Source organism: Coregonus clupeaformis, chromosome 25 (assembly GCF_020615455.1).
Source record: "Coregonus clupeaformis isolate EN_2021a chromosome 25, ASM2061545v1, whole genome shotgun sequence".
NCBI classification, from domain to species: domain Eukaryota; kingdom Metazoa; phylum Chordata; class Actinopteri; order Salmoniformes; family Salmonidae; genus Coregonus; species Coregonus clupeaformis.
This window is the reverse complement of record NC_059216.1, coordinates 8000692-8023569: the sequence shown is the minus strand read 5'-3', so window position 1 is coordinate 8023569 and position 22878 is coordinate 8000692. Positions and strand designations below refer to the sequence as shown.

The following is a 22878-nucleotide window of genomic DNA, read 5'->3' as shown; positions in this document are numbered from 1 at the left end:
CCATTGTAGGAGTGGGGTCATTTATGAGGCTAAAATGTGTTGCAGGTGGTGAAGCCGAGGAGGGGTGGGGGAGGTGGAGAGCTACTAACCTCGGGGCTGGCTACAGTTCAGAGAAAACCCCCAAAATGAACATCCTTTTTCCAAATATACCCTGACATTCTTTCCACTGTTTCATAAAAATACCCCAGAAGAAAAAGCGTGTTTATAGGTTGTCCAAGTCAAAGAACCTTCTGGAGCTCTTCCAAAGCCAATGCCTTGAAGTGTGTGATTTACCCCCCCATATTGTTTCATTTACAACCCGAGCTCCCTCAGGCCATTATCCCTGAGTTGCCTTAAGGTGAGTGTATCTACACTATACAGTGCCTTCGGAAACAATTCAGACCCCTTGACTTTTTCCACATTGTTACGTTACAGCCTTATTCTAAAATGGATTAAAAAATAATAATCCTCAGCAATCTACACACAATACCCCATAATGACAAAGCAAAAACAGGTTTAGAAATGTTTGCTAATTTATTAAAAATAAAAAACAGAAATAGCTTATTTACATAGGTATTCAGACCCTTTGCTATCAGACTCGAAATTGAGCTCAGGTACATCCTGTTTCCATTGATCATCCTTGAGATGTTTCTACAACTAGATTGGAGTCCACCTGTGGTAAATTCAATTGATTGGACATGATTTGGAAATGCACACACCTGTCTATATAAGGTCCCACAGTTGACAGTGCATGTCAGAGCAAAAACCAACCCATGAGGCCAAAAGGCACCTAAAGATTCTCAGACCATGAGAAACAAGATTCTCTGGTCTGATGAAACCAAGATTGAACTCTTTAGCCTGAATGCCAAGTGTCACGTCTGGAGGAAACCTGGCACCATCCCTACAGTCAAGCATGGTGGTGGCAGCATCATGCTGTGGGGATGTTTTCAGCAGCAGGGACTGGGAGACTAGTCAGGATAGAGGGAAAGATGAACAGAGCAAAGTGCCGAGAGATCATCGATGAAAACCTGCTCCAGAGCACTCAGGACCTCAGACTGGGGAGAAGGTTCACCTTCCAATAGAACAATGACCCTAAGCACACAGCCAAGACAACGTCGGAGTGGCTTCGGGACAAGTCTCTGAATGTCCTTGAGTGGCCCAGCCAGAGCCCGGACTTGAACCCGATCTAATATCTCTGGAGACCTGAAAATAGCTGTGCAGCAACGCTCCCCATCCAACCTGACAGAGCTTGAGGATCTGCAGAGAAGAATGGGAGAAACTCCCCAAATACAGGTGTGCCAAGCTTGTGGCGTCATACCCAAGAGGACTTGATGCTGTAATCGCTGCCAAAGGTGCTTCAACAAAGTACTGAGTAAAGGGTATGAATACTTATGTAAATGTGATGAATTTTTTAAAATAAATTAGCACACAAAAAAATATGTTTTTGCTTTGTCATTATGGGGTATTGTGAGTAGATTAGGGAAAAAATCAATTTAATCCATTTTAGAATAAGGCTGTAACGTAACAAAAAAAAGTCAAGGGGTCTGAATACATTCTGAAGGCACTGTTTGTGGACACCGCTTCAAATGAGTGGATTCGGCCATTTCAGCCACACCCGTTGCTGACAGGTGTTTAAAATCGAGCGCACAGCCATGCAATCTCCATAGACAAACATTGGCAGTACAATGGCCTTACTGAAGAGCTCAGTGACTTTCAACGTGGCACTAGGCCACACCAGCTCACAGAACGGGACCGCAGAGTGCTGAAGCGCATAAAAATCATATGTCCTCGGCTGCACCACTCACTACCGAGTTCCAAACTGCCTCTGGAAGCAACGTCAGCACAATAACTGTTCGTCGGGAGCTTCATGAAATGGGTTTCCATGGCCGAGCAGCCGCACACAAGCCTAAGATCACCATGCGCAATGCCAAGCGTCGGCTGGAGTGGTGTAAAGCTCGCCACCATTGGACTCAGTGGAAACGCGTTCTCTGGAGTGATGAATCACGCTTCACCATCTGGCAGTCCAATGGACAAATCTGGGTTTGGCGGATGCCAGGAGAACTCTACCTACCCCAATAGTGCCAACTGTAAAGTTTGATGGAAAAGGAATAATGGTCTGGGGCTGTTTTTCATGGTTAGGGCTAGGCCCCTTAGTTTCAGTGAAGGGAAATCTTAACGCTACAGCATAAAATAACATTCTAGACGATTCTGTGCGTCCAACTTTGTGGCAACAGTTTGGGGAAGGCCCTTTCCTGTTTCAGCGTGACAATGCAGCCGTGCACAAAGTGAGGTCCATACAGAAATGGTTTGCTGAGATCGGTGTGGAAGAACTTGACTGGTCTGCACAGAGCCCTGACCTCAACCCCATCGAACACCTTTGAGATGAATTGGAATGGCGACTGCGAGCCAGGCCTAATCGCCCAACATCAGTGCCCAACCTCACTAATACTCTTGTGGCTGAATGGAAGCAAGTCCCCGCAGCAATGTTCCAACATCTAGTGGAAAGCCTTTCCAGAAGAGTGGAGGCTGTTATAGCAGCAAAGGGGGGACCAACTCCATATTAATGCCCATGATTTTGGAATGAGATGTTCGACGAGCAGGTGTCCACATTCTGTGTTATACACTACATGACCAAAAGTAACACTTTAACAGTGCAGTATTCTTCCTATGGCATATCCCTTACATTGCTGACCAGGTAGATCCCTCGTCCTCTTGAAGATGCTACTGGCTTAATGATCCAGGGGCCCTGGTCCTTGACGAAATAACCTGGGGTGAGGCAGAGAGGACAGGGAAGAGTGGTGTGCTGTGAGAAAGACTAGCGGAGAAACATGGTGGCTTATTGTGTTTACATTTACAGTAATGAGAGTCAATAGATGTTAACAGACAAGCCGGACTTACTACAGAACTCCTGGTACTCTGAGGGAAGCACAAAGGTCTGAGGGATGATGTGGAAGTTTTTAAAGCCATGAGCCTGCTGCATCCGCTGGATGTTTTTATACAGCCGATCTTTGCGCGTCAGTTCATATGACCTGGAAATGAACAGGGCCATTGACCTTTCAGCTCGAAATGCTTGAGTTCTCCACAGCTTGGATGCTGAGAGAAATAAGAGCTTGTACAAACACAATGGCAACAAGACTCCTCTGCATGACAGTTTGATTAATTTCATGTTTTAGAAAGGCACTGGTTCAAACAAAATGTTCTTTCCTGTGGAAGCCAATAAACACAAGGTCGATTTGAAGGGGCTTAAACAAAGAAGCAATGTGAATTTTTACATCAGGAACTGTAGCAGGCCAATGTGACTCCGCTCTGTGTACAGTTGGACACACAGTCGTACCTGGGGAAGTGGTTGACCTTCTGGAAGTCTTGAAGGCTGCGTAGGAGGTAAGGCTTGAGGTGAGACCCCGTCCACATGAGGTTGAAGTCATTACTGTTTGGATGGATCTGAAAAACAGACCTTCCAGTCAAGCTCAGATCTCAACGTTATGTACTTCAGACTATTCAGAGGCACTACTCACAGTAAGACCAAACTATACGCAATGGCAGGGGAAATAGATAGGAAAATTTAAGGACATCATAACAGGAAAAATATAGCCTTGGTGCAAACATGAGGTTTGCAGTTACTGTTGATAACCACAGTTACTGTTTGATATCCATCACCTGACGGCTTGATAAGGATGGATCCGAGGCTAAGATCCGATACTCAGCCGCTAATCTCTATCTTCAAATCATCTCAAAGGGAAGCCAGCTCACCAGCTATTTTTATCACCATCATATTCCTTTCTATCGGTTCTGTTTTATTCCTAACCTTCTGCGCTCCTTTGTGACGAGGCAGGTTTGACATGGGCCAGCACTAACTGCTATGAGAAAGCCAGATGTTTGCAATAGAGGGTTATTAAACTTTGGCTCTGGGGATGATGTGGCAGACACTAGCCTGCCTGATGATGGGTTTAGTGGGAGTCAAGTGGCATTGAAGTGAAAAAAAATAGGAATTAATAGTAAGTGCTTGATGGAGCGATAATGGGAGTGTGCTCTCTTGTAAAACAGGATTAATGCTATAGTGGGCCAACTTTTTGTCTGTGCGTGTATTTCCAGGCTTTGGCATAGACAGTGTCAGTCAGGAAAAAACAACAGCCCTCTTATCCCCTTACAACACATGACAGAGAGGAACTTATGTGCAAGTGAATCAGAATGAGACATTCTTTGGACATTTCATGTAATACCTCATGGAATCCATGATTGGTCAGTAAGCCACGAACCAGCCGGCTCTCTGTGCGCACAATCTTGAAGGCCAGGTTGTACCGTTCTAAAGACAAAATAGGAACATAACATTATCATTCAACAGAAATTAAAGGATTGGGCCAGGATATGAATTCAACAGAATTCTATACCCTCTTATATCTTTAGAATGTTTCTTATGGACACCAGTACCTCCAACAGAACGGATGTTTCCATCTTTAGAGACGATGGCTTCAGCAAAGAACACCAGGACTGGGATCTTCCTGCTGAGGCCACTCCAGGCAATGCAAGGATGGTCCCTGATGAGACAGAGAGAAAAACAGATCAATAAAGTATTCTTCTTATTCTTACATTGAGAGGGTCATGCAGGATCAAGCTACTCAAGAGTAGAGTTTCTATTATAAGCCCCAAAAAATAGGATATATGGGTGACAAAATAGCCATATAAAGTCCAATAAAACAAGAACCTAAATCAGAGAGAAGAGCATCTCAAACACAACATACCATTAGCCTAAAGCTTTCCAAGATGTCTTTAATGTCTCTTAATGTTGAGTTTAGAATCCTGGATGATGCTACCCTTAGCTTACCTTAGGGTGGTGGAATGCAATCTGACAAGGTGTTTACATTAGCGGAGCAGAGAGTGGTCGAGCCACACACAGTCTCATGGATACTGAACAATAACAAACCTGTCAAGTAACAAACACTCTGGTAACATTGCACTGAAAATATCTGATAGTACCAGACACAGCCAACCTATCTGTGATCATGGTGGAGATAAGGGCCTCTTTACACGACACATACTAGTCCCAGGAAATATATTTTTGTAGTGTAAAGAGTCAGCTCTAGATTCAAATCTCTGAGAGATGTCTCTCACACTACCGCCGGAGATAGTGGTGTAGATGTCTCCCACACTGAGTGTTATAGTGTAACGAAAATAAAAAATAAAAGGCTATTAAAATATCCACACATTTCTGAATCGTTGCATTAATCAAGTGTGCAACATTATGAGCAATATGGTTTAGATGAGAAACTCCTGTATAGTTTGAATTGCTATCTTTATTTTGTTTGTCTATATACTATTGTATGCTAATAGGTACACACACATACACACGAAGCAGGAATGTGGCTTTGGTCACACCACATCCAAGGCTAAAGTAAGAGTAGTGTAAACAGAAAAGTTGCAAATCTGATGTTGAAGAGAGATATATCTTACTACACAAATTTTACTAATGTAAATCCACACTTAAGATGGCATGCTGTGGGAGAAGAACTCTATCAGACTTGACCATTCTAGATACAGTTGAAGTCGGAAGTTTACATACACCTTAGCCAAATACATTTAAACTCAGTTTTTCACAATTCCTGACATTTAATCCTAGTAAAAATTCCCTGTTTTAGGTCAGTTAGGATCACCACTTTATTTAAAAAACGTGAAATGTCAGAATAATAGTAGAGAATGATTTATTTAAGCTTTAATTTCTTTCATCACATTCCCAGTGGGTCAGAAGTTTACATACACTCAATTAGTATTTGGTAGCATTGCCTTTAAAATTGTTTAACTTGGGTCAAACGTAGCCTTCCACAAGCTTCCAACAATAAGTTGGGTGAATTTTGGCCCATTCCTCCTGACAGAGCTGGCGTAACTGAGTCAGGTTTGTAGGCCTCCTTGCTCGCACATGCTTTTTCAGTTCTGCCCACACATTTTCTATAGGATTGAGGTCAGGGCTTTGTGATGGCCACTCCAATACCTTGACTTTGTTGTCCTTAAGCCATTTTGCCACAACTTTGGAAGTATGCTTGGGGTCATTGTCCATTTGGATGACCCATTTGCGACCAAGCTTTAACTTCCTGACTGATGTCTTGAGATGTTGCTTCAATATATCCACATAATTTTCCTTCCTCATGATGCCATCTATTTTGTGAAGTGCACCAGTCCCTCCTGCAGCAAAGCACCCCCACAGCATGATGCTGCCACCCCCGTGCTTCACGGTTGGGATGGTGTTCTTCGGCTTGCAAGCCTTCCCCTTTTTCCTCCAAACATAACAATGGTCATTATGGCCAAACAGTTCTATTTTTGTTTCATCAGACCAGAGGACATTTCTCCAAAAAGTACGATCTTTGTCCCCATGTGCAGTTGCAAACCGTAGTCTGGCTTTTTTATGGCGCTTTGGCGCAGTGGCTTCTTCCTTGCTGAGCAGCCTTTCAGGTTATGTCGATATAGGACTCGTTTTACTGTGGATATAGATACTTTTGTACCCGTTTCCTCCAACATCTTCACAAGGTCCTTTGCTGTTGTTCTGGGATTGATTTGCACTTTTTGCACCAAAGTACATTCATCTCTAGGAGACAGAACGCGTCTCCTTCCTGAGCGGTATGACGGCTGCGTGGTCCCATGGTGTTTATACTTGCATACTATTGTTTGTACAGATGAACGTGGTACCTTCAGGTGTTTGGAAATTACTCCCAAGGATGAACCAGATTTATGGAGGTCTACAGTTTTCTTTCTGAGGTCTTGGCTGATTTATTTTGATTTTCCCATGATGTCAAGCAAAGAGGCACTGAGTTTGAAGGTAGGTCTTGAAATAAATCCACAGGTACACCTCCAATTGACTCAAATTATGTCAATTAGCCTATCAGGCTTCTAAAGCCATGATATCATTTTCTGGAACTTTCTAAGCTGTTTAAAGGCACACTGAAATTGTGATACAGTGAATTATAAAGTGAAATAATTACTTGTGTCATGGACAAAGTAGATGTCCTAACCGACTTGCCAAAATTATAGTTTGTTAACAAGACATTTGTGGAGGGGTTGAAAAACGAGTTTTAATGACTCCAACCTAAGTGTATGTAAACTTCAGACTTCAACCGTAATGTTGGGCGCGGTAGTAAACAATACCTGCTCCTGGCTCAGGTATTCAGACATGTCAGACAAAACTGAATCTCCCATCTATTATGATATCTATAGCTCCAGAGTCATTTCAATAGTCACTCAACACACGCCAGTGGCCAGCACAAGCTCTAGTCTAGTAATGCTTGTTAAACCAAGTCTACACTCAGACCATGCAAGAATCTTGCAAAGATCTTGCAAGCTATGGTAAAGTATCTGTAATAAACATATGGACTACTATGATAAAGTTATAGTAGCTGTGCTGCTAGAAATCATGTGCCACTAGAGTAGTGAACTTTCATGAAATGTAATAGTTAGGCTAGTGCCCTGCAGCATCACCACCAGTAATAAACCAATATCTACCCAATATAGGCTCAAGTCACAATATTAAGCAAGCAGTGCCTAATAAGGTAGGCCTATTGCATGTCTTGAGGGAGATTTGTCTGGTACTCAAGACACTTGACATAAATAATTAATTGTAGTATCTGATGACCAGGTCTGAGACAGGACTATTCTATACATTTACATTTTAGTCATTTAGCAGACGCTCTTATCCAGAGCGACTTACAGTTAGTGAATGCATACATACATGTGTTCTTTTTTTTTTTTATACTGGCCCCCCGTGGGAAACGAACCCACATCCCTATACATCTTTAACAGATTACATTACAACTGTATGAGAATGATCTAAGGTGCATTCGCAGACTAATTAGTTGCCAAAGAGTTTAGTAGCGTAATGAAATTTGAATTCAGGACTAGATTAAGACTAGACCGTGAACTTCTTGGCCTCTTCTACTGTGGTAGTACATGTTCTATTTAAGGACATACTGGAGGTGCCAGGCTATTTAAGTGCCAAATTGATCACATTTAAAGACACCAAATAAGCCAGGCTTAATTTAGATTGCACGGTAAGTTCTAGTGAACTATGTTTAACCACTTATTGACGCTTTATTCAGTATATTTATACAGGGATCTGCACTTAGCTAAAGCTATTCTTACAGTGTTTATTATTGTTGCATATAATTACATATTATAACTATTAGAATTTAATAGGATATCTGTGGTTGCAATGAGTTTAAACATTGATCTGTGTATTTTTCTGTGTTACTTTCTACAACTAGAAGGAAATGTAACAAACCCATTAGAAACACTTAATCAGAACAGCCACTTACTCTCGCTCGTCCTCTGAGGAGGACTCTGAATCCTCTTTATCCCGGATCACAGTTGGCATTTCCACCACAGTGAAGGGGGAAGTACCTCCTGACGAAATCTGCTTTGAGTCAGGTATCTGGGGTTATGACTGTGGGCATCTCCAGCTCCCACCATCTACTGTTGAAATATCCGTCCAGTTAAAACACAGCATTGTCATACTGAAGAATACACTGCTGTCTGCAATTGAGAGGAATTATATATCAATAATACCATGCATACATTATTGAGTCCATATTAGCACTGCCCAGCAACAAGCTGAATCAATAAGACCGTCAAACACCTAGCCCTGAAAATGTAAAATATTGTGTGTGTTGCTATTACAGCTAACGCTAGCTATGTTACATAGATATTACTAGCTCATGATACCAGCCAGATAGATGTTGCAGAAAGTGTCTGAGATTGGTTAGCTAGCTAGCTAACGTTAGCTAGATAGCTAAATTAGGTAACCAGATTGGCACGTTAGCTAGCTAGCTTTACTGTGTTTTGTAATACAAACTATATGTTTCATTGAGAGAGCAAGCTAACATTCAGGTTATAAATCATGACAGCTGTAAAACTACCATATAAACATACCCAACTCTTCCGCATAGGATAAACTTCTGTATTCGAAGAACCACAGTTAGATAGCTAGCTAGCCATCATGAAAAGTATTCCTGTAGCTAGCCTATTTGTAACTACAACAACTGACTGGCAACCAATGGAGAGAGCATGCGCACTGTCCTCAAGCACGTGACGTTTTTGGCACCACAATTTCCAATTTGTGATGGATTATTATACCTTCCAAATCTGCATCATAAAATAAGAATTACAATGTTTTTATTGAGGGAAAAAAAACAGATTTGTGCATTCCAATGTTTGCAATGTACTACTGAATCGGTGCATATGGTCAGAGAATGTCACACAGGGAATGCTTTGGAACATTCAGGCCTAATTACATTGTCTAGCATAGTATTAAAACAATTGATAAAGTAATTTAACAGATGTTTGGTGTTTTAATTTTTATAGTAGGAATGTAAATCGTCGCCACTCTGTCTGCTGGGGCCCGGTGCCCCAGGAGAGCTAAATCAATCGCGCCCACATTCGCAACTGTAGTTTGTGTTGGAATGATTGGTGGAATGAGCGAAATAAGGCGGAACCTAAAAGCACGTTACCAGTCGAACGACCCATTGAGATGAATGGGACGATTTGATGAAGCCATCTTCTGAGCTCTATAATTGGCCAAATTGAATGTCCATATCAGCTAGTTATTGAACGACACTCACAGGATATTCTCAATCTCCAAACATTAGCGATGTTTTTGCAGACATGTTGACATTGTATGCCTATTGATTTCGACTCGCTGATCACTGTCGAATCTGGGTATGCTCCAGGTATAAACTACACTTTAGAAGGTAAGTTAGACACATACATTATTTTGTTTTTATCGAGCTAGCAATGATGGTTGCTGTTGTAGCTAACTAGCTAGCTAACGTTAGCTACCTTTGATCAAGGTGGTTATTGCAACCTGACAGGTAGCATTCATCTGAGCTGTAACAAGCAGAATTAAGCTGTTATTTTGTTGTTAGTTTTTGCAAACTGCTATGCTGTCTGCCTCTTACTCTCAGCCAACGTGTCTGGCAGGTGCATCCCACAGAAGGCAAGGATGAGTCGTTTTCTGAATGTTCTGCGGAGTTGGTTGGTCATGGTGTCTGTCATTGCCATGGGAAACACTGTCCAGAGTTTCAGAGATCACAGCTTCCTCTCTGAGAAACTCTACACGGGGACACCATATTTTGGTGAGTAGTTTCTACACGGGATTGTAACTTTCTCTCTAAAGCAGGCCATGGCAGATCTTACCCTGCATGCGCCGGTGTTAGTGCAGGATTTTGCTCCATCCTGAAGGATGTTGTTATTATGCCTGTGTATAAGACTGGGTTACACATTGATTTGTCTACACCAAAGGAGCTTTACAACAGCAGTATGCTCAGTCTCCTCCAAGGTGCAAGGAATTCAGAGAACTTCATTTAGGTTCTGCTTCCTTTTTACAGTAAATGGCCTCCAAGCAAGAACATTTGGAATCTGGACATTGTTGTCTTCAATTATCCGCTGCACGTGCGCCATCGACATTCAGAACAAAACGTAAGGTTTCCTGCATCCCTGCACTGTTGTCTGTTCATGCAACAGTGAGTGCATAAACTGTGATTTGTGTTCTGTGGGAGTTATCTTAAATAGTTTTTGTCTCCTCTTCATGTAGGCTCTATCACATCACCCTTTGGACATTTGTACTGGCTCTGGGACACTTCCTGTCTGAAGCCTTCATCTACAAAACGGCACCTCTGACCATTGGCGTTATGGCACCTCTCATTGTGGCGAGTAAGTACTGCAGCTCTATAATCCCATCTGATCAAATAGTAAGCTTGGTTTGTTAAAATCATTAACAACAGTGTTAGCAAATGAAACTACCAGGTACATAAGGTGCATCGCTCAACTCTATTTTTCATCTGATGTAACTTGCTCAGAGCTTGTGCTGCTGGTGTCTGTTATTGCAGAGTAAACCCATTGCATCATCTCACCTCTCCAGGTTTCTCTATCGTGGGAATGCTGATTGGGTTCCAGTGTGTTCCAGAGCCTCAGGAGGAGGTGGGTGCACGGCAGAAGAAGCGGAACTGATTCCAAGCAGTAGAAAACGGTTTAGCCCACCACTAGAGAAAGCTGTGGGATAGTCTACTGCTTCTTGCCTTGAAGAATGAGTGGCCTATTTACTATACTGTATGGACACAAAGATGAGTCCAATATGTGTAAACTTTTAAGAGGGGCTATACAATAAGTGGGATTTATTTTGCAGGTGACTCATACCTGTGCTATGTGATCTGTACATGTGCTACAATATACTTAAGCAATAAGGCACGAGGGGGTGTGGTATATGGCCAATATACCACAGCTAAGGGCTGTTCTTAGGCACCACGCATCGCGGAGTGCCTGGACACAGACCTTCGCCGTGGTATATTGGCCATATACCACAAACCCCAGAGGTGCCTTATTTCTATAATAAACTGGTTACCAACATAATTAGAGCAGTGAAAATAAATGTTTTGTCATACCCGTGGTATACGGTCTGATATAACACGGCTGTCAGCCAATCAGCATTCAGGGGTCTAACCACCCAGTTTATAATATGGTTTTTATGGCTACAGCTGTTTCACTCTTACACTGAAAATTGAACAGTGATTGTCTATCAATGTTTCATGATGTACAATACAATAATGATGCAAAAATGTACAGTGATTTTGTTATGTGTATTAATATGGTTTGATTGTGTGGTATGGTTTATGACTGGATTTCAACATATTTTATGTAAATGAGCAGTTTGGGAGACTGTCATTCACAGTACTTTAATGGATGATCTCAACATTGGGCCTTTGTCTTGCTTTCTAAACTGATCAGTGATAGTGAGTGATTTCAGTATGTTACTGGATTGTGTCTGCGGTGTAACACGTCCATTAATAAATTAAGAGAGCATTTTTCTCATTTTATTTTAAAAATTTTAGTTCACCAGATTACCAGGTACAATTGTTCACAGTATCTGAGAGAATTTGTCCAAGCAACGTCTACAAACAGTTTTACAAAACTATAATTATGTTCTTCATTACTGAGTATGACAAGCATTTAAAAATTGCATCACCATTTGATGTAGATACAATGATCCTACAAAACATATACTGTATCATTGGAGTGATAGACTTATAAGATTACAGAATCATTAAAAAATAAACATCACTGGACAACTTCTAACCGCAACACATCAAGTCAAATAAGCAGATGAAAGAGGTTTCTCAGTAACATAAATACAGGTCAAGAGAATCATATACATTAGAAAATACAACACTAGCCTATTTCCAAAAAGTCCATTAGATTGTCTCTCTCCACGCTAAATATTTTGTGCTCACATTCTGTTATCATAGTGTTCCTTTAAAGGCTCTTAAACAAATCAATGCAGAGAAATATTAAGTACAATAGTCCCAAAGTTTCTGACTTCTGTTCTAAGAATGTGGTTAAAGAGGTTCAGACCTTCCAAGACATACTCAGATGTACAGTATCAACCATATTCCTTGTAATCCTATATGGCAGATGGCAATCTCAAAATCCTGTTAAGCCACTAGGTGAGTTGGCTTGACTGGATCGGCCCTCTGAACAGACTGCCATTCAACTGAAACCACTGAATCTGTAGTCTAATTTTAACTAACGTTAACAAATTCCAAAAATAGAACAGTTACATTAATACTTTCTGTTCCATAATGGTATTGGTCAAATGTCAGGAAATAAAAAGCACAGTTTGAATATTGCTCATATCAGAATGCACAGACAACATTTATAATATTTAGATTGGAGGTATTTAAAGCTAGAGAAACAAAATGAAAATATTAACCATTCATAGTGTACTCTGAAAAAGTGACAGTTAAATATGAATTATCAGCACAAAAAACTTGAAATACCCTTGGTTGTGCTTGATAATCAAACCAGTTATCTTCTGATGAGTAATATACTGTGTGTGTTCCTCTCTACATGGTTTGAGTTGATCTGGGGAGACTGTTATGTTGGGCAGTAGTAATAGCGGTCACTGGAACTAAAGCCAGAGCAGGGTGTCCATACCTCGGACTCTACACATTCCTGGGCTATGACTTCCTCAGAGAGGCCTCCTCCTCCAAGGCCACCATGTCATAGTTTCAATTATGTACATTAATTACATGTTCATCCAAATTAATCACTTGTCATGTGCTCACCTTCACAGTTGTAAATGGAAAACAGCTTACTTTTTAGTGTATGCATGTGTTCCTGTTTGTAAATGTATGTGTGTGTAAATCTTTTGGTTGTTTTTGACCATGTGTCTGTGTCAGTGTGTGATGGGATTTCTTTCTTTTCACACTCGTCCAACTGGATTTCCTCCTTATACCTTGACCTCCTTCAGTGTAGCTGGCGGTGAGAGGCCTTCCTGTGGATGACCTGCCTGTTTCTGTTAAATCAAAACATTACTATTAGAAATCAGATTTTCCTCATGATGTTCCAATATTATATTATGTATTGTTACTACGTTAAAACTTTAAATTGTGTTATTTCAATTGAGGTGGAGCTTACAAACAACAGAACATCTTATTGGGTCTCATTATACCATGGCATTGTTGAACACTCCTTTCTGACTGGCTTGAAGGACATTCTAGAGCATGCATTATTTCCCTAGAACGCACGGTATATTTGCATGGCTATAGTTCATTTTTACATGCTTTTGAAAGCAAAAGTTGAATTAAAAACAGTATTGGTATTGTTGAATTCTATTTTCATAATAGCAAGCTAGGACTGATGGTTTGGTTAGCTAAACTAGCAAGTCTGTTTGTTTGGTTCTAGTAAAGCTACTTCAGTGGATGTTGAACACATTTCTACTGGAAAAAGAAATGATAGCCATGGCATAAAGGAGATAATCAACTTGGAACTCATTCTCTGGAAAATAATGCAACTCCGTGGAAGGTTAGTTCCACTCTTCTAGCGCGTCATGGAACACACCTTCCACATCGTTCATTATTTTCCATACAACGCATAGCCCCTCATTGATTATTTCTTACATATTCATAAATGAAGCATAAATAAGACACAAACAGGCATTTGCGTAACTTGGTTATACTAGAATATACGAGTATTGCTGTCATCAAAACAATATGTGTTTCATGCAAGAAGCACATAAATCCACATTTTACAGGTAATGTATACACTTTAAAGGTAATAATCATATTTCTCTGGAAGACAGAAACAGACGATTGATCCCCTGACCGTTTTTGTAAGGTACCAAAACATTTCCTCTCGGGTTTATTAGCTTCACTTAAAAAACTGAACTGGAAGTGAAAAGGTCAGTGCTACACAATAAACAAAAGGGTGATTATTTTTCCAATGAGCTCATATAGTAGGGCTTTGCTTTGAGAAGGATGATCAACTGAGGCACAAATAGTTAAAAGCTCTAATATTACACTCAAGCAGCAAGCGACATACTTCAACAAAGATTTTGCATGAACACTTTATTTCCATCAAGGTTTTACAGTACTTTAGTGCCTCACTCACTGCTTAGCTGACAGAAAATACCTTGTCCAGATATTAACTCCCAAACCTGCTTGGACCCTAATGCTTTACCAATCCCTGTAATCTGTTTTGGCTAATCCCACAAGGCATCTCAATCCTCGTTATTGCTATTTTCACTTGGAAGAAATAGCAAGTGCCATGTCTTTGTTTAAGACCTTTCACCTTATTGAGGTGGGTTATAGACTACAGTATTTTGAAAATATTTAGTAAATTAATTGTTTGATGTGTTCATCTTCCAATGGGAGATCTCAACACATCACCAATACCAGTGCTCTTTATGATTGCATTTTGTACAGTACTGTACAGCTGCAGCATTTTTCTTGTGTGATATAACCTCAAAGACTTGATGCCCCTACCTTGGCAGGTGTGTGTTTGGGTTTTAGTGAGGTTAGTGTCAGGACTGCTGCTCCTGGGGGTTGCTGGGTGCTGTGGCCCCGTAGTCCTGTACCCGAGATGGGGAGCCTGCAGCCTGGAACAACAGCTAGGGAATCACCACCGCCATCATCCCCCATCACCATCACCATAATCCCTCTGCCCTTACCAGACCCTCCCATAACACTGTCCTCTAACTCCAACACTCCGCCTGCCTCTAGAGAGATCCTCCTCTTAATGAGGACGGGGGGGGGGGGAAATGATATGACAAAAAGCTGGAGTGGGTTTGTTAAGGATTATGGATTAAGCAGGAAAATTGTGTAATATTTAGACTCTTCAGACTTAGAAAAAAATCGAAGCTTTCTTTTTCACTAATAAAATGCTACTTACTGTGACTAACATGCATCCCATTTTCAACATAAATTAAAAATGTAAATGAGAGAAAATGATCTTGAATTCTCTTGGCACTGTTACTGGAGACAAGGGACATTGCACTGGTTTCAAATATTAAGAGAAGTATTGATGGGATTATTATAGTTTTGCATAAATGAAGTGAGTAAAGCTCCCAACCTGCATTGAGATAAAAGAGGTGATAGCAATATTCTCATAATAGAAAGAATACAAGCGCTGAGCAGAATGGATGTGTTAGGTACAGTATGAGAGTATTGTTAATGATTTAAAGTTGATCTTGAACATCTGATCATCCCTGACCACTGGTGAGTTGAGCCTGAAGTTTATTATGAATCTATTATATAATTAAAGCTCATTTTGTTTGAGAGAATTCAATTTTATATTGAGTGAGCAAGCCATTTTTATATGATTTATTTTGCTGCCAAATGAGTGCAATTGCCTATTGTAAACTACAGTGTGATGTAATATTATTGTAGTTTTATACTCCAGATAAACCAGAATGATAATTTACCCTGATATTGTGGGATAGCTTTCTATAGCTCTGCAAACTGTAGTCATAATAATCTGTGACAAAAGGCATCTTTGTAAAACAGGTGTGCGTGTTGAATGAAACAGAAACTTCTCAAGCATACATTCTGTATCAAACACCAGCAAGGCATGCAATCAAATACAGCGAGCTGGAGAGCTGACAGCGGGTGCAGAGTCATGCTTTCAGAAACACCTGAGTTGTTTTCAGAAAGCTGAGGAAAAGCATGGTGGTGTGTGACGCCTGTGACCCCTGTGTCCACTCCACAGCAAGCAAGATGAACCCAGCCCCTGAGAAGCAGCTAACTAGAATAGTCCATTGAATGGAGCATCAGCCAGGGGAAGTATCCGACACATTCCCTTTAACTGGAATGCAGAGATCCCACCGCTGACACCAAATAGCAGAAACAGATACACTTACACTCGCCGCCTGAGTCTCAGCCAGATGGTTGGCCTTTTGCCGTCGGAGGTCAGACTTGATGAATGCTGTACGATTTAGAGAGAGGAAAGGCACTTCTCAGAACTTCTCAGAAACCGATATTTAGGAATACACAGGGCATGTATAGCTTCTGAAACAATGTGGGAAATGTCCTGCTGTGTGTAGAAAATGTGTTCATTTTCATCATGATCACTATGAGCCACTAGAGGGCATTATTACTCCATGATGATTCTTAGACACAGCTGTCACATAACTTCTGCTTGACTGACACAATTGTCTGAGGAGTCATGCACTACTAAAGCCCCATATTATGTGGATCACATAACATGTCACTATGCTTCACTATAACAACTGCAGGCAGATGAGTCCAATGTTCAATCTACTGTAGAGCTGCTCTGTTATTGCGAAACAGGGCTATAATCTGTGTGTGTGTGTGTGTGTGTGTGTGTGTGTGTGTGTGTGTGTGTGTGTGTGTGTGTGTGTGTGTGTGGGGTGGAGGGGGGGGAACTCTACCTGTCATAATGGTCCCTATGAGGAGGAAGACACATAAAAAGATGTTCCCAGCGAATGTGCCAAAGTGGTCTATGATCTTCCCTTGACTGATGGTGAATATGATCCCAAATATCTGGAAGAAGATGGAGGGCAAATGAGGGGAGTCAGCATGAGAGTTGATCATCTCTGAACACATTCATACATACAGTAGAACTCATGCATACAACAAACCTTTCAATGCTGTCATTAGTATGGTCCCTGTTACCTGAGCTGAACAGTTGAGCAGGCCTGAGGAGCTGTTACCTGAGCTGAACAGTTGAGGAGTCCTGAGGAGGTGCCCTCACACTCTGGGAAGGTCAGCTCCACAGCAAACTCAAAGCCAAGCGGCAGGTATCCAGTCATGAAGAACCTGAATACATAGGAGGTTTATCAGTGTTGTTGTTACTTGAGCTAAAGAGCAGCACTTTAACATTTCATGCCTGCTGACTGGGCTGAGAGAAAATCAACTCCACAATCAAATGTCCTCTGAGGCCATTACCTAGCATACCCTTTAAACCTTCAGCTCTTGGTCATCTCCTTTATACATCAATTAACAAATGATAAAATACTTATTGAACTCCAAGGTAAAATAATGAATGTTGCACAAAATCATTAAAATGAGCTTTACATTAAATTGTCTTTTAACACAACTAATCAGCGTCTCAAGATATTGTCTGTCTCTTCTCACAGAGTGGCTGTTTAAAGAGCAAGGAGGAAGTTTGTAATGTAAATAGCATACAGTGTTCCTGCAGTGTGACCAGAAAAGAAGGTCTAGTCCACCCCTTCTTACAACTGACATGCTAGAGGTGTAATAGCTAGGATATGCAAATCATTCACAAACATCATTGTGTTTAGTCACAGTGTTTGTTCACTCTTACCCTAGGGCCGCTGATGTCACAAACACCACCCATAGGTGGCCTAAGTTCAGGGTGAAGGCATAGACCACCATTCCCACAAAGGACAGGAGATACACAGCCAGAGTAGTCTGCCTGGGGAGAGAGGGAAATAATATTTGTTTGTTTTGTCCTGCTTTCGCCTGTATGAAATCTACTTTATATTTGTGTAAATTAAAATGTTCTAACTTTATTTGATGCCTTGCTCAATATTGTATACCCCATATAGGATTTGAATGAGTCTGCAATGTTTTTATCTCATCTGGATATGGCTTTTACATAACATGGCCACAAAAGTTCCAGTCCTGAAACTTCCCACAGGCAGGCTAGGGGCAATACTGCCTGTGAGACCTACACACAGCACCAGCAACAAGTTCCAGTTCTCAATTGGCATGCAGCACTGTTGGATGAGGCTGGCTGTGGCTTCACTGTCAACACCTCCCATCCCATTCTTTATGAGAGGAAAAACAAGATTCCTAAGTCCCCCTTAGCATTACTCCGGCATATTCTGGCCTACACCAACAGGCTGACTATGGTGAAGCTCTTCCTGTACAACCACATGTGAAACATTGCTCCACTCAGCAGTTGTTGTTAATACAACTTAGTCCTGTGACTCTCACACATGGAGGTATGTCAACAACAGAAATCTGGGTTGACTGCTTTGGCTGAATATATTCAAATGGAATGTGAAGAATGATTGTGTTTTAGACAGCTGGGTGAAGTGAGGGTTAGGGGGTTAGGTTGGCAGGTAAACACTTGGTATTGGCACTGCAGTTGTTATTCCCAAATGTGTAAAATTGGGTGTCAGCTACTACTGAACCACATAGATGATTCCTGTACCCCCGCACACTGACTCTGTACCGGTACCCCCTGTATATAGCTTCCCTACTGTTTTATTTTACTGCTGCTCTTTAATTATTTGTTATTTTCTTATTTTTTACTTATCTCTTTTTTACTTAACACTTATTTTTCTTAAAACTGCATTGTTGGTTAAGGGCTTGTAAGTAAGCATTTCACTGTAAGGTTTACACCTGTTGTATTCGGCGCATGTGGCAAATAAAATTTGATTTGATTTGATTTTGATTCATTGTTTGTTCAAGATCAGGTCAGAATGTGTTTGATGAATGGCTGGTCTGTGGTGAGAAACAACAGCCTGTGTTATTTGACCTAAACAAATAGAAAGGTCAAACGGACATAATTAGACATTATTGTCTGTGCAGATGTCTGAATGATGTCTATGGAGCTGCCATTCCATCAGGCCAGGAGGCTTGGATGAAGCCTGTCAGCTTAGATGCAGTGCCTTCGGAAAGTATTCAGACCCCTTTTCCACATTTTGTTACGTTACAGCCTTATTCTCTTTTTTTCTTTTTTTCCTCAGCAATCTACACACAAAACCCCATAATGACAAAGCGAAAAAATCCAGAAATACCTTATTTACATAAGTATTCAGACCCTTTGCTATGAGACTCGAAATTGAGCTCAGGTGCATCCTGTTTCCATTGATCATCCTTGAGATGTTTCTACAACTTGATTGGAGTCCACCTGTGGTAAATTCAATTGATTGGACATGATTTGGAAAGGCACACACCTGTCTATATAAGGTCCCACAGTTGACAATGCATGTCAGAGGAAAGACCAAGCCATGAGGTCGAAGGAACTGTCCGTAGAGCTCCGAGATATGATTTTGTCGAGGCACAGATCTGGGGAAGGGTACCAAAAAATGTCTGCAGCATTGAAGGTCCCCAAGAACACAGTGGCCTCCATCATTCTTAAATGGAACAAGTTTGGAACCACCAAGACTCTTCCTAGAGCTGGCCGCCCGGCCAAACTGAGCAATCGGGGGAGAAGGGCCTTGGTCAGGGAGGTGACCAAGAACCCGATGGTCACTCTGACAGAGCTCCAGAGTTCTTCTGTGGAGATGGGAGAACCTTCCAGAAGGACAACCATTTCTGCTGCGCTCCACCAATCGGGCCTTTATGGTGGAGTGGTCAGACGGAAGCCACTCCTCAGTAAAAGACACATGAAGGCCCGCTTGGAGTTTGCCAAACGGCACCTAAAGGACTCTCAGACCATGAGAAACAAGATTCTCTGGTCCGATTAAACTAAGATTGAATTCTTTGGCCTGAATGCCAAGTGTCACATCTGGAGGAAACCTGGCACCATCCCTATGGTGAAGCATTGTGGTGGCAGCATCATGCTGTTGTGATGTTTTTCAGTGGCAGGGACTGGGAGACCAGTCAGGATCGAGGCAAAGATGAACAGAGCAAAGTACAGAGCGATCCTTGATGAAAACCTGCTCCAGAGTGCTCAGGACCTCAGACTGGGGTGAAGGTTTACCTTCCAACAGGACAACGACCCTAAGCACACAGCCAAGATAACGCCAGAGCGGCTTCGGGATAAGTCTCTGAATGTCCTTGAGTGGCCCAGCCAGAGACCGGACTTGAACCCGATCGAACATCTCTGAAGAGATCTCAAAATAGCTGTGCAGCAACGCTCCCCATCCAACCTGACAGAGCTTGAGAGGATATGCAGAGAAGAATGGGAGAAACACCCCAAATACAGGTGTGCCAAGCTTGTAGCGTCATACCCAAGAAGACTCGAGGCTGTAATCGCTGCTAAAGGTGCTTCAACAAAGTACTGAGTAAAGGGTCTGAATACTTTTTTTTGCTTTTTAATTATGGGGTATTGTTTGTAGATTTTTGAATAAGGCTTTAACCTAACAAAATGTGGAAAAAGTCAAGGGGTCTGAATACTTTCTGAAGGCACTGTATGCAGGGAGACGCATCAGATACCACAATCAGTTCCTCCAGAACCTCAGTGGTTCCCACTTCCAACAAAAATACTTAATCCACCTACGAGCCTGCCTTTGAATAGGAGATTTAAAAGACATTCATGCAGAAAGTGCTTCCTTTAGTGTGACTAATGAGAGAGGCTGTTGTGTGCAAGAGCCCAGCCCATCCAATATCATATTGGGTTTACTTTTTTATAACCCGGTGCTCATGAGAGTATCACAACATTACTGATTGTTACCTTTTCAAGCTATGGATATTTTTGACAAAGGATAAGATATTGGGATACCGTGTATAAGACTTAAGAGTAAGCTTAGGTAGATACAGTGAGTCTGGCTACTGCTTGAGCATGAGAGCAGTATTAACTAGACTGTACACAATCGTTTCCACAAATCACCTTTTAATCACTAATTAACAGGGTAAAAGTTCTCAAAGATGACTCATCAGCAGTTACTAAACCTCTTCCAACATGGACCAATTCCAGCAATGCAAACAAATAGAGTTTTGGATAAGTGACTTACATGAACCACATCCTTGCTTCCTTCAAGTTCAATATATACATACTAATCAAATCAAATCAAATTGTATTTGCCACATGCGCCAAATACAACAGGAGTAATGAAATTGAATGTATTTGTTCGTAACATTGTTTTTGCTTGTGTGGTTTTTATGAACCTATACACTATATATACAAAAGCTTATATACAAAATAATGTGGACACCCCTTCAAATGAGTGGATTCGGTTATTTCAGCCACACCCGTTGCTGACAGGTGTATCAAATCGAGCACACCGCCATGCAATCTCCATAGACAAACATTGGCAGTAGAATGGCCCGTACTTAAGAGCTCAGTGACTTTCAACGGGGCACCGTAATAGGATGCCACCTTTCCAACAAGTCAGTTCATCAAATTTCTGCCCTGCTAGAGCTGCTGTAAGTGCTGTTATTGTGAAGTGGTAGGCCACACAAGTTCACAGAACGGGACTGCCGAGTGCTGAAGCGCGTAGCACGTAAAAATCGTCTGTCCTCGGTTGCAACACTCACTACCGAGTTCCAAACTGCCTCTGGAAGCAACGTCAGCACAAGAACTGTTCTTCGGGAGCTTCATGGAATGGGTTTCCTGTAGCTCAGTTGGTAGAGCATGGCGCTTGCAACGCCAGGGTTGTGGGTTCGATTCCCACGTGGGGCCAGTATGGATAAGAGCGTCTGCTAAATGTAAATGTAAATGTAAAATGTGTAGACCTTAAAGTGAAATGCTTACTTACAAGCCCTTAACCAACAATGCAGTTTTTTAAGAAAATAAGTTAAGTAAAAAATAGATAAGTAAAAAATAGAAAATGACAAATAGTTAAAGAGCAGCAGTAAAATAAAATAACAGTAGAGAGGCTATATACAGGGGGTACCGGTACAGTCAATGTGCGGGGGCACCGGTTAGTCGAGGTAATTGAGGTGATATATACATGTGGGTAGAGTTAAAGTGACTATGCATAAATAATAGTAGCAGCAGCGTAAAATAGGGGGTTGTGGTGGGGTGGGGTAGTGGGGCAATGCAAATAGTCCGGGTAGCCATGATTAGCTGTTCAGGAGTCTTATGGTTTGGGGGTAGAAGCTGTTAAGAAGCCTTTTGGACGTAGACTTGGCGCTCCGGTACCGCTTGCCGTGCGGTAGCAGAGAGAACAGTCTATGACTAGGGTGGCTGGAGTCTTTGACAATTTTTAGGGCCTTCCTCTGACACCGCCTGGTATAGAGGTCCTGGATGGCAGGAAGCTTGGCCCCAGTGATGTACTGGGCAGTACGCACTACCCTCTGTAGTGCCTTGCGGTCAGAGGCCGAGCAGTTGCCATACCAGGCGGTGATGCAACCAGTCAGGATGCTCTCGATGGTGCAGCTGTATAACTTTTTGAGGATCTGAGGACCCATGCCAAATCTTTTCAGTCTCCTTAGAGAGAATAGGGGCTTTGTCGTGCCCTTTTCACAACTGTCTTGGTGTGTTTGTCCATGATAGTTTGTTGGTGATGTGGACACCAAGGAACTTGAAGCTCTCAACCTGTTCCACTACAGCCCCGTCGATGAGAATAGGGCTGTGCTTAGTCCTCTTTTTTTTCCTGTAGTCCACAATCATCTCCTTTGTCTTGATCACGTTCAGGGAAAGTTTGTTATCCTGGTACCACACTGCCAGGTCTCTGACCTCCTCCCTATAGGCTGTCTCCTCGTTGTCGGTGATCAGGCCTACCACTTTTGTGTTGTCTGCAAACTTAATGATGGTGTTGGAGTCGTGCCTGGCCATGCAATCACGGGTGAACAAGGAGTACAGGAGGGGAATGAGCACGCACCCCTGAGGGGCCCCCGTGTTGAGGATCAGCGTGGCAGATGTGTTGTTACCTACCCTTACCACCTGGGGGGAGGCCCGTCAGGAAGTCCAGGATCCAGTTGCAGAGGGAGGTGTTTAGTCCCAGGGTCCTTAGCTTAGTGATGAGCTTTGAGGGCACTATGGTGTTGAACG

General features: G+C 41.9%; 3 protein-coding genes across 8 annotated transcripts in view; 1 reads left to right on the top strand and 2 right to left on the bottom strand.

Annotated features, from left to right (window-relative positions):
- ttll5 (tubulin tyrosine ligase-like family, member 5) overlaps window positions 1-8982 on the bottom strand; it is a 96186-nt gene extending 87204 nt beyond the window's left edge. For 3 of the 4 annotated variants that reach the window (XM_041847655.2, XM_045207492.1, XM_045207493.1), the window contains exons 1-7: window positions 8887-8982; window positions 8274-8430; window positions 4408-4514; window positions 4200-4282; window positions 3314-3420; window positions 2878-3008; window positions 2663-2745 (exon numbers count right to left, since the gene is read on the bottom strand). In XM_041847655.2, the coding sequence (XP_041703589.2) occupies window positions 2663-2745; window positions 2878-3008; window positions 3314-3420; window positions 4200-4282; window positions 4408-4514; window positions 8274-8332 (570 nt within the window). In that variant the 5' untranslated portion in view covers window positions 8333-8430; window positions 8887-8982. The remainder of the gene's footprint in view (window positions 1-2662; window positions 2746-2877; window positions 3009-3313; window positions 3421-4199; window positions 4283-4407; window positions 4515-8273; window positions 8431-8886) is intronic. The other variant, XM_045207491.1, reaches the window with a different exon arrangement.
- Window positions 8983-9531: 549 nt separating this feature from the next.
- LOC121538803 (ergosterol biosynthetic protein 28 homolog) lies at window positions 9532-11256 on the top strand. 2 transcript variants are annotated; one of them, XM_041846968.2, is made up of 5 exons: window positions 9532-9704; window positions 9918-10088; window positions 10341-10431; window positions 10547-10665; window positions 10874-11256. In XM_041846968.2, exons 1-5 carry the CDS (start codon window positions 9632-9634, stop codon window positions 10960-10962), a joined length of 543 nt encoding a protein of 180 aa, XP_041702902.1. In that variant the 5' UTR covers window positions 9532-9631; the 3' UTR covers window positions 10963-11256. The 2 variants fall into 2 exon arrangements, with proteins under 2 accessions (XP_041702902.1, XP_041702904.1); XM_041846970.2 differs by having other exon boundaries at window positions 9594-9704; window positions 9934-10088.
- A 550-nt stretch (window positions 11257-11806) lies between these two features.
- LOC121539282 (feline leukemia virus subgroup C receptor-related protein 2) overlaps window positions 11807-22878 on the bottom strand; it is a 44729-nt gene continuing 33657 nt past the window's right edge. The window contains exons 6-11 of one of the 2 annotated variants that reach the window (XM_041847656.1): window positions 17572-17682; window positions 16958-17063; window positions 16676-16787; window positions 16145-16209; window positions 14772-14884; window positions 13219-13303 (exon numbers count right to left, since the gene is read on the bottom strand). In XM_041847656.1, coding sequence (XP_041703590.1) covers window positions 14810-14884; window positions 16145-16209; window positions 16676-16787; window positions 16958-17063; window positions 17572-17682 — 469 coding nt within the window. In that variant the 3' untranslated portion in view covers window positions 13219-13303; window positions 14772-14809. Of the gene's footprint in view, window positions 13304-14771; window positions 14885-16144; window positions 16210-16675; window positions 16788-16957; window positions 17064-17571; window positions 17683-22878 lie in introns of both variants that reach the window. The other variant, XM_041847657.2, reaches the window with a different exon arrangement.